At 57.7% G+C, this 14,264-nt stretch overlaps 3 protein-coding genes across 7 annotated transcripts in view; 1 reads left to right on the top strand and 2 right to left on the bottom strand.

Moving 5' to 3' along the window:
- Window positions 1–229: 229 nt before the first annotated feature.
- On the top strand, window positions 230–3,752 carry SNX22 (sorting nexin 22). Of its 2 annotated transcripts, none has more exons than XM_075099748.1 (6): window positions 230–393; window positions 2,463–2,546; window positions 2,649–2,753; window positions 2,835–2,929; window positions 3,135–3,211; window positions 3,351–3,568. In XM_075099748.1, the coding sequence occupies exons 1-6, from the start codon at window positions 325–327 to the stop codon at window positions 3,434–3,436; spliced, it is 516 nt and encodes a 171-aa protein (XP_074955849.1). In that variant the 5' UTR covers window positions 230–324; the 3' UTR covers window positions 3,437–3,568. The 2 variants fall into 2 exon arrangements, with proteins under 2 accessions (XP_074955849.1, XP_074955848.1); XM_075099747.1 differs by having other exon boundaries at window positions 241–393; window positions 3,138–3,211; window positions 3,351–3,752.
- Window positions 3,753–3,904: 152 nt separating this feature from the next.
- On the bottom strand, window positions 3,905–6,151 carry PPIB (peptidylprolyl isomerase B). Of its 2 annotated transcripts, none has more exons than XM_075099743.1 (5): window positions 5,953–6,151; window positions 5,640–5,753; window positions 5,402–5,495; window positions 4,522–4,706; window positions 3,905–4,321 (listed from the first exon to the last, which is right to left on the bottom strand). In XM_075099743.1, the coding sequence occupies exons 1-5, from the start codon at window positions 6,106–6,108 to the stop codon at window positions 4,199–4,201; spliced, it is 672 nt and encodes a 223-aa protein (XP_074955844.1). In that variant the 5' UTR covers window positions 6,109–6,151; the 3' UTR covers window positions 3,905–4,198. The 2 variants fall into 2 exon arrangements, with proteins under 2 accessions (XP_074955844.1, XP_074955845.1); XM_075099744.1 differs by having other exon boundaries at window positions 5,965–6,134.
- A 4,114-nt stretch (window positions 6,152–10,265) lies between these two features.
- Window positions 10,266–14,264, bottom strand: part of CSNK1G1 (casein kinase 1 gamma 1) — a 63,564-nt gene continuing 59,565 nt past the window's right edge. For all 3 annotated transcript variants that reach the window (XM_075099740.1, XM_075099741.1, XM_075099742.1), the window contains one exon: window positions 10,266–10,968. In XM_075099740.1, the coding sequence (XP_074955841.1) occupies window positions 10,914–10,968 (55 nt within the window). In that variant the 3' untranslated portion in view covers window positions 10,266–10,913. The remainder of the gene's footprint in view (window positions 10,969–14,264) is intronic.

The following is a 14,264-nucleotide window of genomic DNA, read 5'->3' as shown; positions in this document are numbered from 1 at the left end:
AAAAAAAAAAAAAAAAAAAGGAAAAGGCAGCTTGTGCTGACTTCCCACTTTCCTTTCCCCTTGTCCCTGTCGAGCAGAATCCCTGTGGTACCTGCAGGTGCCCGCCCCCACGCGTGCTGCAGCTTGGGGGCTGCAGGTCCCTTCCTTGGGGTGCTCTGGGGCTGGTATTGGGGTCCTCCCCGTCACCGGTGCCCAGGGGCTGCGGCTGGCCCGGAGCGGGGCTGACCCCGGTCGCGGAGCCTGCGGGAGGTTACGGCGGCGCGAAGTCCCGCGGCCGCCCCGGCTCCCCCCGGCGGCCCCGGGCGGCGGCGGCGGCGGCGGGCGATGATCGCCGTCTCCATCCCGGCGGCGGAGCCCCCGGCGGCGGCGCGCAGCCCCAACAGGGCGCACACGGTGAGGGGCGCCCCCGGGCCGGAGAGGGCTGGTGTGGGGGGTCCCACCACTCTTGCGGCAGAGAGGAGGGAGGTTTGGCTGCCCCCGGGGGCTCCCCACATGCCCATGGAGGGTGGATGGGGGTTGTCACTCTCTTATCCCGGGGGTTGGAGGACCCCAAGTGTCCCCACATGCCCCGGGAGTGGGAGTCCCTGCCTGTCCCCAGGGGTCCCTGCCGGTGGGGGGGACAGACCCTTTGCCTTTGAAAGGGGGGGGCCCTGGTCTGCGGGTCCCGTCTGGCACCCGTGGGTGGGGAGTCGCTGTCTGCCCTGGGGTGTCCCCACCTGCCCTGGGGATCAGAGGTCCACAAGTTCCCCCACCTGCCCCGGGGGCGTGTGTGTGTAGCGGGGTGGGGGTGGGAAGGTGTGCCCCTCTGGCCCGGGGTTAGAGGTTCCCAAGTGTCCCCAGGGATCCCCACCTGCTCCAGGGGTTGGAGGGCTCGCTCTGCCCCAGGTCCCTGCCAGGGGCACCCTCTGTACTTGAAACGGGTGGGTCTCCCTGTCCGGGGGAGGGTGTCCCCATTAGCCCCAGGAATTGGGGGATCCCCATCAAACCCTGGGGGGTCCCATCTCCCCACCACCACCCCAATTTGCCCCAGGGTTCCTCTTTGCCTGGGGGGGGAGCGTGAGTGTCCCCAGTGGGTCCCCACTGCCACAGGGTGGGGTGTGGGGCTGTCTCCCTCTTCCCGGGGGTTTGCAGGCCTCAAGCACCTGGTAGGGTCCTCACATCCCCCAAGGGGTCCCTGCCTGGGGGAGACTCTCTACCCTTGAAAGGTTGAGGGGGGAGGGTCCCATCTGTCCTTTGGGTTGGAGGTTCCCAAGAGTGCCCAGGAGATCACTGCATACCCCAGGGCAGACAGGGGGTCTCTGCCTGCTCCCATGGGTCCCTGCTGGGCTGTGGGGGGGGAGGGGAATGCAGGAGTGAGGGGGCGCACACTCTGCCCTCCAAGGGGACACCGGAGGGGGGTGTGGGGTGGTGTCCCTGCTCCCCCCACCCCAGATACCCCCATCTGCCCCAGGGGTGTGCCCCCCACTGTCTGTCTTTAGGGGTTTGCTGCCTGGAGCCCCTCTAGACTTGAAAACTGGGGGCTCACTGTGGGCCCAGGAAATGGGGATGGGGGCTTGGTGTCCCTGGTCTGGGGGTTCCCTTGTGGCGGGGGTGGGCGGGAGAGGGTCCACTGCCTGCCCGGGGTGGAGGTCCCTGTCTCACTCGGGGGGGGCAGATGGGTGGTGAGGGAGAGGGGTTTGTGGGGGGGGGGGGGTGTGTGTGTGCTGTGTGGGTGTGTCTGGGTGCTGCGCTCACGAAATGGTGACAACACACTGCTATCCTTGGGGGCGGGGGCGGTTGTCCTTGGCCTAGGTGGGTCCTCTGGGGGCAGGGCGGTGGTGTTTGCCCCTGGCTGCCCCAGGTGTCCCCATTTGCTCCATGTGATACTGGTCCCACTTTTCCCTGGGGGTTGGAGGCCCCTGCCTGTCCCCAGAGGTCCCAGCCTACCCTGGAGTGCCCCCACCTGCTCTGATGGGGGGGGTGGGGATTATGGAGGGAGTGGAGGTCTATGACTGGTCCCAAGGAGTCCTCACCTGCCTTGGGGCAGGGTGGGTTGTCGCCCCTCTGCCCCAGTAGTTGGAGGTTCCCCCGTGCCCTTCCCTGGTGTCCCTCCAAAGGTGGGTTGATGGTCCCTGCCCACCCCAGGGCGGGCCCTGGGGTTGGGATGTCCACAACCCCAGGGACTGGAAGGTTCTGCCTGCCTCCCCCGACGGAGGATCCCAGCTGCTCCTGGGGTCCTGCCTGCTCTCATGGTGTCCCCATTGGCCCCGGGCCGGGGGTGGGGGGGGGTAAGGTGGGGGGGCAGGGTGGCGGGGAGGTTGGTGTCTGTCTACCCCAGCAAGTGGGTATGGTTGCCTGTCCTGTGCAGTGGGGTTGGAGGCACCACAAGTGCCCTCCCCAGGTGGGGCAGGTGAGTTGGAGGCCCCTGCCTCCCCTGGGAAGACGATGAGGACGGAGGGTGCAGTGGCTGACCCATGGCACAGGTGTTCAGGGTGGAGGTGATGTGCAATGGCCGGCGGCACACGGTGGTGAAGCGCTACAGCGAGTTCCAGGCACTGCACAAGCAGGTGAGACCCCCGGCACCATGAGGGCACATGGGGAGGGGACCAGCCTCCCCATCCTCCTCCATGGTCCATGCTGTCATGATGTGCCCCCGGGCTCTACCCTAGATCAAGAAGACATGCAAGGTCCCCGACTTCCCCCCACGCCATGTCCCCAACTGGATGCCCAAAGTGCTGGAGCAGCGCCGGCAGGGCCTGGAGCTTTACATCCAGGTAAGTTGCCAGGAGGTGGTGGTTTTGGGGATTTTTGGGATGTGGTTTTGGGGGTGCTGATCTCCCCCACATGCATGGCAGGGTGTCCTGTACGACAACGAGGAGCTGCCCCAGGACGTGCTGGACTTCCTGAAGGTGCGGCGTTGCCAGCAGGACCCCAAGACCAGCAGCCCCCTGTGCGTAGATACGCTCTCATCTTGACGTGCTCTGCAAGCACCCAGTTTGTCTTGTGTGGTTCCAGGATGTTCCCCTCACCTGCGTTAAGCACCCCAAGACACAGGGTTGAGGATGATGGGGACAGGTGGGGGGCTGGTACGCAGCTGGGTGATCTGGGGTGGAAGCAGGACCCTTCACCAGGCACTGATATCCCCTCTCCCATAGCAGCGCCGTCTGCCTGCCCTCCCAGCGGCCTGTGGTCAGCTTCTGCACCGACCCGTATGTGCAGCCACCAGCCACCAGTAAGAAGCAGGAGCATGGGTGCAGGTCCTCAAAGCCTGCAAGGGAAAAAGGCTCTTTTGAGCCCCCCAGAATGTGTTTTCCCTTTAATGGGGCCTGGGAGGGAAACAAAGCTGCTCCAGCTCTCTCCTTTCTTTGCAGACCTGCTCCCTGACACTGTCATCAGAGGGGTGCTGCAGGGCTTCTACGTCCCCGCAAGCTGCACCCTCTGCCAGGCAGCACCCTGAGCCCCTGGCCTGCCGGGCTCCTGAGCACCCACCCAGCACCCAGGGGCTGGGCAGCGGGAAGGATCGCTGTGGTAAAAGTAACTCCTCCCTGCTGAGAAAAGTGGGTGGGAGAAGCCAAGGCGTAAGTTGGGAGCCACAGATGCTCTCCAGCCCAGCGCCACTCATCCACTACCATTCAAAACACCTTCACTGGGACAGCAGGAGCTCTGCTGTCTGCCCTGATGTTTCAGGGTCGTGGTAGGAACCTTTGGCCCCTGAACTGCGTCGGAAAACCCCTCAGCATCCAGCCTTTGGTACAATAAATCACTTGTTTGGGAAGAGATGGCTGTAGTCTGTAATTCTACAAAGCAAATCCAGGGCCAACCATGGCGCTACCCTCGGCTTGACAAGACATGAAAGAAGGGGACAGGAGGGTTGAGGGATACATAAGCGATCCATACCCTGCTGAGAGCAGAAGAGAGGCAACCCTTTAAAAAACACATCTGTCACATTTATTGGTGCATGTGCTTCTTACAAAAGTGATGGGAAGAGGAGCCAGTGCCCCGTCCTGCCCGCTGGCTGGCTGGAAGGTGGCAGGGCGATGGGGGAGGCTGGGCAGTGGGTTCATGGGGCACAGCGGCTCTGCTGCTGCTCACCCGTCCTGGGACGACAAAGAAATGTATGGAGGGGGAGCAGGGCAGCCACAGGCCCGCAGCCCTTTGCGGCCGGGTCCCTGGCAGAGTGCAGGGCCCCACGCCCGTGTCACAGAGCCAGGAGGGTGGATTACTCTTTGGCAATGGCAAATGGCTTCTCCACCTCAACAGTGCCGCAGTCGGCAATGGTGACGTCCTTCAGGGGCTTGTCCCGGCTGTCTGTCTTAGTATTCTCCACCTTCCTCACCACATCCTGGGGAAAGCAGAGGTGTGAGTGTGGGGCAACACTGGGCACAGGCAGAGCCAGCTCAGTGCAACCCCCATCCCAGAAGACCCCTCCCAGCCCATTCTCCGCAGCACTCTGCCCAAGCCAGCTTGCCCAGGCAGCATCTCCCTGGTCCCACTCTCCCCCCTGGGAATCGATCACCCGCTCACCACCCATCACACCCTTACCATGCCCTCCAGTACTTTGCCGAACACCACATGCTTGCCATCCAGCCATGGCGTTTTCACTGTAGTGATGAAAAACTGGGAACCATTGGTGTCCTTGCCAGCGTTGGCCATGCTCACCCAGCCAGGGCCGTAGTGCTTCAGCTTGAAGTTCTCGTCGGGAAAGCGATCCCCATAGATACTTTTTCCTAAGGTGGGGGAAGAGAACCAGGCTGTGTTGGTCTCATGGAAATGTACCAGGGGAAAGGTGACAACGGCGGCTCTCTCCACAGGCTGGATGGGGTGAATGAGCACATCTAGAGGGGGGACTAACTACCAGTGCCACAGGCCTGCAGGGAACCACGAGCTACCTGCTACCAAAGGGAGCTAAAAGCACCCCACAAGCTGGGCAGGAGGGATCCCTTGGGCCCCCGAGGGACCAGAGCAGGACGCTGTGTGAGAGCACAGCTGATAACAGCTTACAAGCCAAAATGCTGGTACCATCAACTTTACTAACGTTTGCTAAGTGCTGGTGGAAGGTCTGAACTCTGCTACTACTGGGCTACACATGTCCTGGCAGCCAGAAGGCCCAGCAGAGGCAGCAGCTGCTGCAGAGGAAAGTCTTCTAAGTGAGGAGCTCCAGATCCTCCTAGGGTAGGGGGCACAGTCACACAGGTAACACTCACGGAGCAGACGGCCAAGCCTCACTGTGACCATCCATGGTGCTGGGGACAGAATCAGGCCCTGCTTCAAGACTGGGTCTCCATCAACTGTGCACCCACTCACGTCCACTCGTTCCCACTGTGGCACCATGCTCCAGCTCCACAACGGTCCCCAGGGGTAGCTAGGCAGCAGACTGGGAGGGTGGCTGCTGCGATCCACCAGCTGGTGTGGGCCAAATTACCTCCAGTGCCGTCTCCACGGGTGAAGTCTCCTCCCTGGATCATGAAGTCCTTGATCACACGGTGGAACTTGCTGCCCTTGAAGCCAAATCCTTTCTGGGGGTGGGAAGGGAGAGCAGGAAGGGATTGAGGCAAAGGGATGGACTAAAGCTCCCTCCATCCAGCTCTGCCCCAGGGCGCCAAGCAGGAGCCTCCCAGAGGGCCGGATGAGGCCCAGCCAGGCAACCGCTGGCCCCTCACCTCTCCTGTGGCCAAGGCCACAAAGTTCTCCACCGTCTTCGGCACCGTCTTGCCAAAGAGCCCAATGACGACGCGGCCCACATCCTCGTCGCCGATCCGCAGGTCGAAGAACACCTTGAGGGGGTGATGGGAGGTAGGTTAGGTGACCAATAGCGGGGCCAGCCTTGCCTTGCTGTGCCAACCCAGATCCCCAAGTCTGACTCACCAAGTCCAACCAGGCCTAACCTGGGCCCCCCCAACCCAGCCGGGCCCTCCCTCCCCCCTTCCTCACCCCGGGCCCCCTCCCCGCCGCCGGTTCCTTCCCCCCCCCGACCTTGGAAGTGACCTTGGGTCCCTTCTTGCGCTCGTCGGCCCTCGAGGCGGCGGGCAGCAGGAGCAGGAAGGCAGCGCCCAGCGCCGCCGCCGCCACCAGCACCTTCATCCTCCGCCGCTCGCAGCCCGGCCACAGCGCCCGCCGCACTGCCTGCATCCGGCCCCGCCCGCCGCGCGCCCTCCCCGATCCCCCCCGCTGCGCAGTGGTACGCGCTGCGCCGCCCCGCCCTCCCCGCCCGCCTCCAGCCGACCGGGCGCGACCAACGACCGCACGGGAGGGGGAGGCGGAGGGAGGTACCTTCCGGCCGGGCGGGGGCGTTGCCGGCGCCAGCCGCCGGGCGGCTGCCACGTTGCCCCTCGCTCGGCAGCCGCGGAGCGGCCAGTCAGGAGCGGAACGACACGCTGATTGGTCGTCGCGGAAGAGGAGGCGGGGCGGGCTGGAGGCCGAGGGGCGGGGCCGCGTGGGTGGTGCCGGCCAATGGGCGCGGCCGGCGGGCCGTGAAGGGGCGGGCACGCGCGTCGGCCATTGGGGCGTTGAGTGGGCACGCGCCGGTGGCGGGAGGAAGTGGGGAGGTGAGAGAGGGTGGTTGTGTCCTCAGCTGTGGGAGGGTTTGGTTTTAATAGCTACTAAAATCTATTGTTTTTGTCGTGTATTGTTTTTAATGTCTACTCAAATAGATCTTGGTCAGAGTTAATAGCTTAGCATACAGGCCTTTAAAGGAGATGTGTGTTTCCAAGGGCCAGGGAAAGAAAGCTTGAGGCTTGTCTTCCTTCTTAGAGCACAAGTGCCCGCAGACTAATTTTTGGGAACTGGAAATGAAAGTTCATGCTAAAAATAATGTGTTTAGGGCTGGGAAACAGAAGGAGAAAAAGTCCCAACAAAGATCCCAGAGTGAAACAGTTTCTAAGAGTGGGGGTCACACTGCAGGTGCTCTCCTTGTCTATAGAGACAGTGAAAGCTGCTCCTCAAAGATGCTGTTTGGCTAACAGGTGGCATCTCCTTTAATGCTTTTCTCTGTACTGGGAATAAATAAGCAGCAGCTATCTGCATGCTGGAAAACCTTACAGTCCTGGTGGTTGATTCCACAGAAGTGGCACAGTGCTTCTCCTCTCTAGCCAAGGACCCTGTAAGCTGACAGAGGCACAGAGGAAGATGCGTCTCGGCTCGGGGCAGCAATGTTTGGGCCCATGTTGCCACCATCTTCCTCCACAGGCATGGCTGCCGGCACGGTGTATGCCATGGGATGTGGCTGGTGGTCACTGCAGCTGGAGCTGAAGCCCCTCAGTGTGCCCTGGCCAGCAGACAGGCATACATGGTGCCACTCTGCTTGGGGAAGGCATGCTTGATGCTTACAGCAGCAGCTGTAGATGCTACTCCAGAAGCACAGGGACCACGCAACAGCACGTTTTGGGGTGGTTCACATCTTTGTGTTCCAAGTAATCAATGGTTTAGCCATTCTGCTACCCAGGATGCTTGAAGCAGGAACATGCAGGTATGGGGAGAAATCAGTGCCACTGTGCCTTGGCCGAGGTCTGTGGGGCTGAACCATCCATGGCAGTGAGGCGCAAAGCATTGCGAAGGCCCCGGAAGATCCCATTCTGTGCACTGTCTCCCCAAAGGAGGGCTCCAAGCTTCTTACAGGAGAGGAGGGGTACCAGGAGCGCCCGATGGTAGCAAAGGAAAAGAAAATACAAGTGATGTTGTCAGGAAGAAGCAATAAATACGTCTATTCATGGAGAACAATGCAGCAGTGCAATGTTTTATTGAAAAAAAAAAAAAAATCTCACTTGATACCTCAGAAGACTGCATCGCAACGTTGGTGGGCCACACTGTGGGAGAGCTACACTGGGGGGCCAGCACAGCGCTGGTGCCCCCTGCCGTGTGGGCCTGAGTGCCCTCCCCTCGCACCCTGGGGGTCTCCCAGCTGCTGACAGCTTCTGGTGAGGAGAGTTTGCTCAGCTAGGCTTAATGCCCTGCTTCCTACCACAGCATGGTTGGCTTAGCCTGGCTTGTGGCTCCTAGTCACTTCTGAGCTCCCTGGGGACAGCGGTTTCCCTCAAGCACAGGACTTGCTGTTAACCTGCTTTTTTTTTTTTTTTTTAAGAAAAAAAAAGCCATCCCACATCTTTGCCTTTTTGAAGAGTCCAACGTACGATTATAGTGCAAGAGGGCTTGGTACAAGTGAGCATTACCAGCATGCCGTGGGGGGACAGTCCTCCCCTGCAAACACATCATCGCAGGATTAAAAGAACATCGTATCTCCAGAGAGAAGCGGTAGTGGGTCACCGTGAAATAGCTTTAAAACCAACCCACTTAAAAACAAGGTCAGGAAAGTTTCTAAACAATCAAATACATTCACTTTAAAAAAAAAACAAAACCAAAATCCAAAAAAACCCCCCAACATTTAAGAACAAAAACTGTTGAGATGGCCCCTTTTCCCTCCCACCCTCCCTCACCCTGCAAACACTTACATATGCTGCAACTACAAACTGCTCCTTAACCAGAGGCAGCAAGGAATGACCAAACATGGCAGGAGATGCAGAAGGAATCGAGTTCTGGTGACAGGCACTTAGTGGGGCTTGGGAGGGCAGCAACAGAAGTGTCTCAGGGCCCAGCTCCGTCTGCAGCGGACAGGACTGCTCCCTCAGGAGCACCTGTGCCCCTTTCCCCCCCTCACAGGACGCCAAACCATGATTTCCTACAGCAGAGAGGGGAACGCCTATGCCAGAGACACCAGGCGTCTGGAAGCCACGGGCAGCGGAGGAGTTTGGAAAGAGAAGGGTGGAATGCAGCCATGGTCCCCAACCTCCCTCTGGCAGGAGGGGATGAGAGGGCGAAGCGCCCCGGCACGCACCTGCAGGAGGTGAGCGGTCCCCTTCCTGCCCCAGCCCATGGTGTGGCTCAAGGAAAGCGCTTTGCAGAACAAGAAGGGGGGTGCACACGTCTCCTGGTGCCTCCTAGCTGCACTCATTGGGATAAGGCATGGAGAGAATGCAGTGGAGAACGGCAGAGAGACACCTTACAGGGATCCTGGTGAGGAAGCGAGGCTTTTCCACCCTGGCACTGCACCAGCATCTGCCTGCTTTAGGGATGCACAAAGAGCAAGCCCGGAAGTTCCCTGCCTAGGATGATTTCCTGCCCTCTAAGCCTGCTTCTGCCCAGCCAGGGGAACCAAACTTCCCAGGAGTGCCACTCTGCAAACTCCAAGCTATGCAAATCATCATTAAAAAAAATGCAAGATAATGAGATCTAGTCTCTCCCTTTCCTCCCTTCATGCTCTCTGGGATTTCTGGGGTGAGCCAGGCCTGAGTTTATGACAAGTGAAGTCCCTCAAGTGAACAGTCCCAGCCTGGTCAGGTGTCACATGTGGAAAGACAATATACAAGGAACCTATTCACTTCCTCCCAAAAAGCTGCTTGAGTTCACCCCCAGCCCTGCCACGTCTATGGTAACCCACAGGCAGCCGCGGCCTCCTGTGAGTTTGGAAACACTGCAGCAGGATGCAAGATTTTTGTGTTGGTTTTTTTTTTGTTTGTTTGGTTTTTTTTTTATTTTTTACACACATGCAAAGCGCCCCAAGCCCTTTGCTAGCTATTGGTTTGGCTCAAAAGTGGTGCACAAGAACCGTGGCTTCTCCTGCGGGGTGGGATGGTGTCCCATGTGCCCCAGACCCACGCTCGCAGAGAGGACGTGAAGGCTATTCCAGTCAAACATATCTGACCATCGGGAGATGAAATCAGTGTTAAGGCAGCGAAGTATCCTCTCCCCGGCTGGGGAAGCTTTGCTCCTGCTAACTTTTTCTCGCAGAAGGTACATGTTCACAACCACCCTACCGGAGGGATTTGAAAAGGCTGCCCAGTTGCCCACATTGAGAAACACTTTGGGAAACAGCTGCCTCCCAGTTACTGTAACCCAGATCTACCTCTAAGCCAGCTCAAACTCCTCCAGCCCAGCAAAGCTGATGCCGCTCCCTCCTGCCAAGGCCAGGCTACGGCCTTATGCCTCCTGGCCGCTTGGGTCAGGTACGGTGTAGGAAACCATGGTAGGGACATTCACCAGCAGTTAGAAAGGGTGACTGAAAATTCAAGTATGCTTTCCTCAGCGCACGGCCCAAGGTGGGCATTGGGAACCCCAGACTGGCACGCAGGTCGTGTGGATGTCGTCGACATCCCCACTCAAGGGCATTCTTTGCACCCCACCATCTTCCCAGCTGAATGTCTGTCTGTGCTGGCACCGCGTGGCCATGCAGAGATCCACAGATACAATGTGCATCTGTAAATGCTAAAAATAATAAAAAGTGCAACGACGTCAGCTTCTTTAAAACAATCCACATTGCTCTGTTACTGTCAGAGGAGGGAGGTGTCAAGGGAGTGGGGAAAAAAACCTAACTGGAACAGTAGATTGCAAATTTCTCACAGCTTGTAGGTTACAGTGTAACTGTTCCCAAGGAGCCGGAAAGGGAACCTGTCTCTTACTGCTGGAGCAGTCAGGCCCTTCTCCACACAACTCTCCTGCCCTCTGGACAGGCAATCGAGCCTTCACTTAGTTAAGGAGGGAGGAGGACAGAGGAGCAGAGAGCGCAGGGGAGGGAGGGGAGGAAAGTGAGCAGGAACTAAGCACAGTCCTCAGGTTTGCATGAACAATGCCTTCGCCGTAAACAACGGGAAGGAGGGTCAGCCAGCCAGCCCCCCTCCCAGGGCGACCAAGACCTGAGCCAGCCACAGTCCTGGTCCCGAAAGGAGCTTCAGGCTTGGAGTGAAGAAGGGAGACCATTCAGCAGGTCCACCCCAGAGTGGTTTGTTTTGAAACGTTTTCTTCTCTTTTTGGTTTAAAATGTCACTTTTTTTTCCTCTCTCTCTTCCTCCTATGCCTCCTCCTCCCCCCTAAAGAGAAGCCCCTTCCAGTAAGACAGGGCAGGAGCTGCAGGTGCGGTGGTTCCTGCAAGGCCCAGGAGGCACCGGTCACTTGTGACGCTGAGCCGTCTTCTTCCGTTTCCTCTTAAAGAAGCAGCAGCACCTGGGGCACAAAGAACAAGGCAAGTTAGCCCCGTGCCCAGCACCCCAGGCAGGTCCCCCGCCACCCCAGGCTTCCCTCCGTTCAGCGGCATGCAACAGCACCTCCGCATGCCCGGCCCAAGGCCCAGGCAGATCGGCCGTTCTGTGGGATGGTCGGCAGATGCTGGTGGATGGTGGACCAGCAAAGGCAAATAGCCACACGGTGGGGGGTCCTGCCACCCCAAGGCTGCAGGCAACAGCGGGGCACAGCCCCTTGGCGCCAGGAGCCCGGCTGTCTCCCTCCCGAGGCTCGACTAGGGCAGGAACACAGGAGGGAAAATTTTTCCATCTGGGGAAGCAGTAAAACAAGGATCCGGGATGTTCTGCTCCCTCTGTCCATACCCCGGAGGAAGCAGACTGGGACAGCAAGCCCTGGCTGCTCTTCCCAGCTACAAGACACACGGTTTTCACCACTGTTCACTAAAAAGACAAGTCCCAAAGAGATCTTGGCTCAGGGACCAGGTTTCTTTACTGAACCTTTCATGATAACCAGAGCTTCCACCTTGGATAAATCGTTCAGTGCCAACATGCAGAACCCCTGCTTCTTCCCCCATCCAATGTGAGGGAGGTGCGCAGCGCCCCAGGGATTAAGGGAAGCAAGAAGGATGGATAGTGGAGGCTGAGGTGGGGAGAAAAATGCCCATCGCAGCTGAACCGTGACAAGTGGTGGTTTCACTTGTGGGGTTCACCGAAAGCAGTCACCCAGGTTTTCTAGTCCTGCTGGCTTCCTACAGAATCACTTGCCATTTATGGCATATCTACCTTTCTATCCTCAGCCCACTGTCAGAAATCCTCTGCACAGAAGAAACATGGTTATTCTCTGTGAGTTTTGCTCCTGAGCTACATGTCTTTCTCCTTCTGCCATTACAGCCATCTCCAGAGAAGGCCACGTGATGCTGGAAGACTACTTTTTCAGGCTGGTGGAAGGGATGCCTGGCTAAGCAGCAAGAGCAGATGTGAGTATGCAAAGACCACTTTTTCCTATAAGCATCTTTTACCAACAGCCAGACTAAAAGCGTTCAAAAACACTGTAACAACTTCTCCAAATTATTTTCCATTGGGTCCTTCATGGCTCTGAAATGCCAGAATTGCACTTCTATCTTCTCAGAGCTAGAGGAACAGATTCATTCTCACTCGCGTTCCAGAAGGTGCTTGCCCCCTTATGCCTGAGCCTTACTACGGGGTGCAAAAGTGATGGGTGCCCACCACCCTGCCATGAGCCACGCCTGCCAGCACAGACTGTCTGCTGGGGAGATCAAAATCCCCTACAACATGGAGAGCTCAAACAGCCACAACAAGAGGAGGGCCACCTCCCACCACACGTCCCTCTGGCCTGCACAGACTAATGGCCAGGGGAAGTTTAATGTATATAATTTGTCTTTAGGTTCCTAAATGGGCCCAGTTTGGAGGTGAGCCGAGAGAAAATGCAAAGCACTTGTCCTTGTGTGAAGCACCACCCAGCCCAGGCACCTGCACATGGCTGGCACTCTCACCCCCTCAGCCCAGGACTGGCCTTGCATTTTATTGCCACAGGCCATCTGCCACCCTCTCCAGCTTTAACCTGTTGCAGTATTTCTCTCCCACAGCAGCCACCTCCCTTCATGACTTGGACAATGGTGAGTAAGGGGGGGTGACATTATGGGGAGAGAGGATGGAAAATGCACGAGTTATGATTTCACATGCAGTGGGTAAGGGAAGAAGAGGGCTGAGCAGCACTCATTTCCTTGGGCACCAAACAAAGGGAACTGTCTGACTTCTGGCTGTTTTTTGTTGTGACTATCTTTTTAGACTGTTACTCAGAGGTCCAGGGAAGGGTTCAGGAAAGGAAGTCCTGGCAGTTCAGACAGGCAGAGGCAAAACACCAAAATAAAAGAATAAGGCAGGCTGACAATTACAGAACATGATCTCTCTGCATGCAGACAATGCCCAAGAGAACAGCCCCAGACTATGACATACAGAGAAGCCAGAGATGCCAGAGGTACTGGAGGCAATGCCTATGGAGAACAGGGCAGAGGCGGTCAGTCTCCCATCCAACAAGGACATTCTCTGCCACACACAGGCTTTGTCACCTCACTCTGTAGTGATTCCTACCCATCAGCCCTCCCTGGGACCTACAAACTCCTTATCCGAGTCTCTACTTCATCCTCCACTCACTGGGTATGTGGGTTCCCCAGGGGGCAAGGGAGGGGGGGAACACCTCCACGGGACACCTTGAAGGACATGTTACAGCTGCAGCTTCAAAACCCCAATAAAGCTGTACATTTGCCTAAGCTGGGCTTGGACCGATGCTAATCCCAACCCCTCCACCCCACCTTTCCTGGAGAAGCCAATTCACTTGCACCCTCAGCTGGCAGCTGCAGGGTTTTTGGAAAGAAGCCATCTCCCACCCACCCCTTCCAAGCAGGGTCTCTAGCCGGGGCTTTGTCACTGATAAGGGCTCCACAGCCATGTCCTTCCATCCTCTCTAATGATCCAGCCCTGGCCCATGCTTCTTCAGAGGAAACTCTGAGGAAGTGACTGGGCCCCTCCCCTCGATACCCAGCACAGGGTTTTCCCTTTGTAACCGTCTGTGTGAGGAATTCCTGCACGGTGCTTGGCAAGCCTGGTCCCGACTCTGCCCAACTCCATTAGACATCATCTGCTCACAGACATTAACAGTTTGGGGGAGATGGTAAGCCAAATAGAAAAGGAATAAAATCCATCTTTTGCATCCATCAATTCGGAGATCAGCCAAATTGCTCGGCCTAATGTGGCCACTCAGACATAGCCCACACCCTCCCCAATATTGCATGTGGTCCTCAGCACAGTCCTAAAATCAAAACAGCGCTGGGTTGGCTTTGACTTTGTGCCTTTGTAGGGTTTGGTCAGTTTGATTTTGCCAACCCCAGTCTAGTCTGGTCCGCTCCCCCTTGCATGTGGACTGGAGAGAGGGACTCACCACAAGTTGAGCATTTTCAGGCAGCTACAGAGAGTGTAGAGAAAAAACACAGAAAGGAAGAAAGAGCAATTAGTTCACAGAGGTGGGATGAAAGCATGTCACTGCAGCCATGCAAACATGCAGTGCAGACTGGCAGACACACACCATGCCTGCCCACTGCCCACCCCCAGCCCTCATACCACCTCTGCTCTTGCTGTGGCGCCCCTGAGAACTGCCACGTTTTCCAGGGTCTTGAGGCCTCTGACAAACACCCCCTATTTTCCATGAAGGCACCAGCCCCACAAGCTTTTTATCTGGGGCTGGGATCAGAAGGGGGCTCA

The sequence above is a fragment of the Phalacrocorax aristotelis genome, chromosome 7, assembly GCF_949628215.1.
Source record: "Phalacrocorax aristotelis chromosome 7, bGulAri2.1, whole genome shotgun sequence".
In the NCBI taxonomy this organism is placed as follows: Eukaryota; Metazoa; Chordata; class Aves; order Suliformes; family Phalacrocoracidae; genus Phalacrocorax; species Phalacrocorax aristotelis.
This window is presented reverse-complemented; position numbering and strand designations above follow the sequence as displayed.

Bases quoted from the DNA above. Each gene is read 5' to 3' on its own strand.
- SNX22 (XM_075099748.1), top strand. From the start codon at position 325: ATGATCGCCGTCTCCATCCCGGCGGCGGAGCCCCCGGCGGCGGCGCGC. The intron at 394-2,462 runs GTGAGGGGCGCC...CCCATGGCACAG, and splicing joins GCCCCAACAGGGCGCACACG to GTGTTCAGGGTGGAGGTGAT. The intron at 2,754-2,834 runs GTAAGTTGCCAG...CATGCATGGCAG, and splicing joins GCCTGGAGCTTTACATCCAG to GGTGTCCTGTACGACAACGA.
- PPIB (XM_075099743.1), bottom strand. From the start codon at position 6,108: ATGCAGGCAGTGCGGCGGGCGCTGTGGCCGGGCTGCGAGCGGCGGAGG. The intron at 5,754-5,952 runs GTCGGGGGGGGG...CACCCCCTCAAG, and splicing joins GACCCAAGGTCACTTCCAAG to GTGTTCTTCGACCTGCGGAT. The intron at 4,322-4,521 runs GTAAGGGTGTGA...TGCTTTCCCCAG, and splicing joins GCAAAGTACTGGAGGGCATG to GATGTGGTGAGGAAGGTGGA.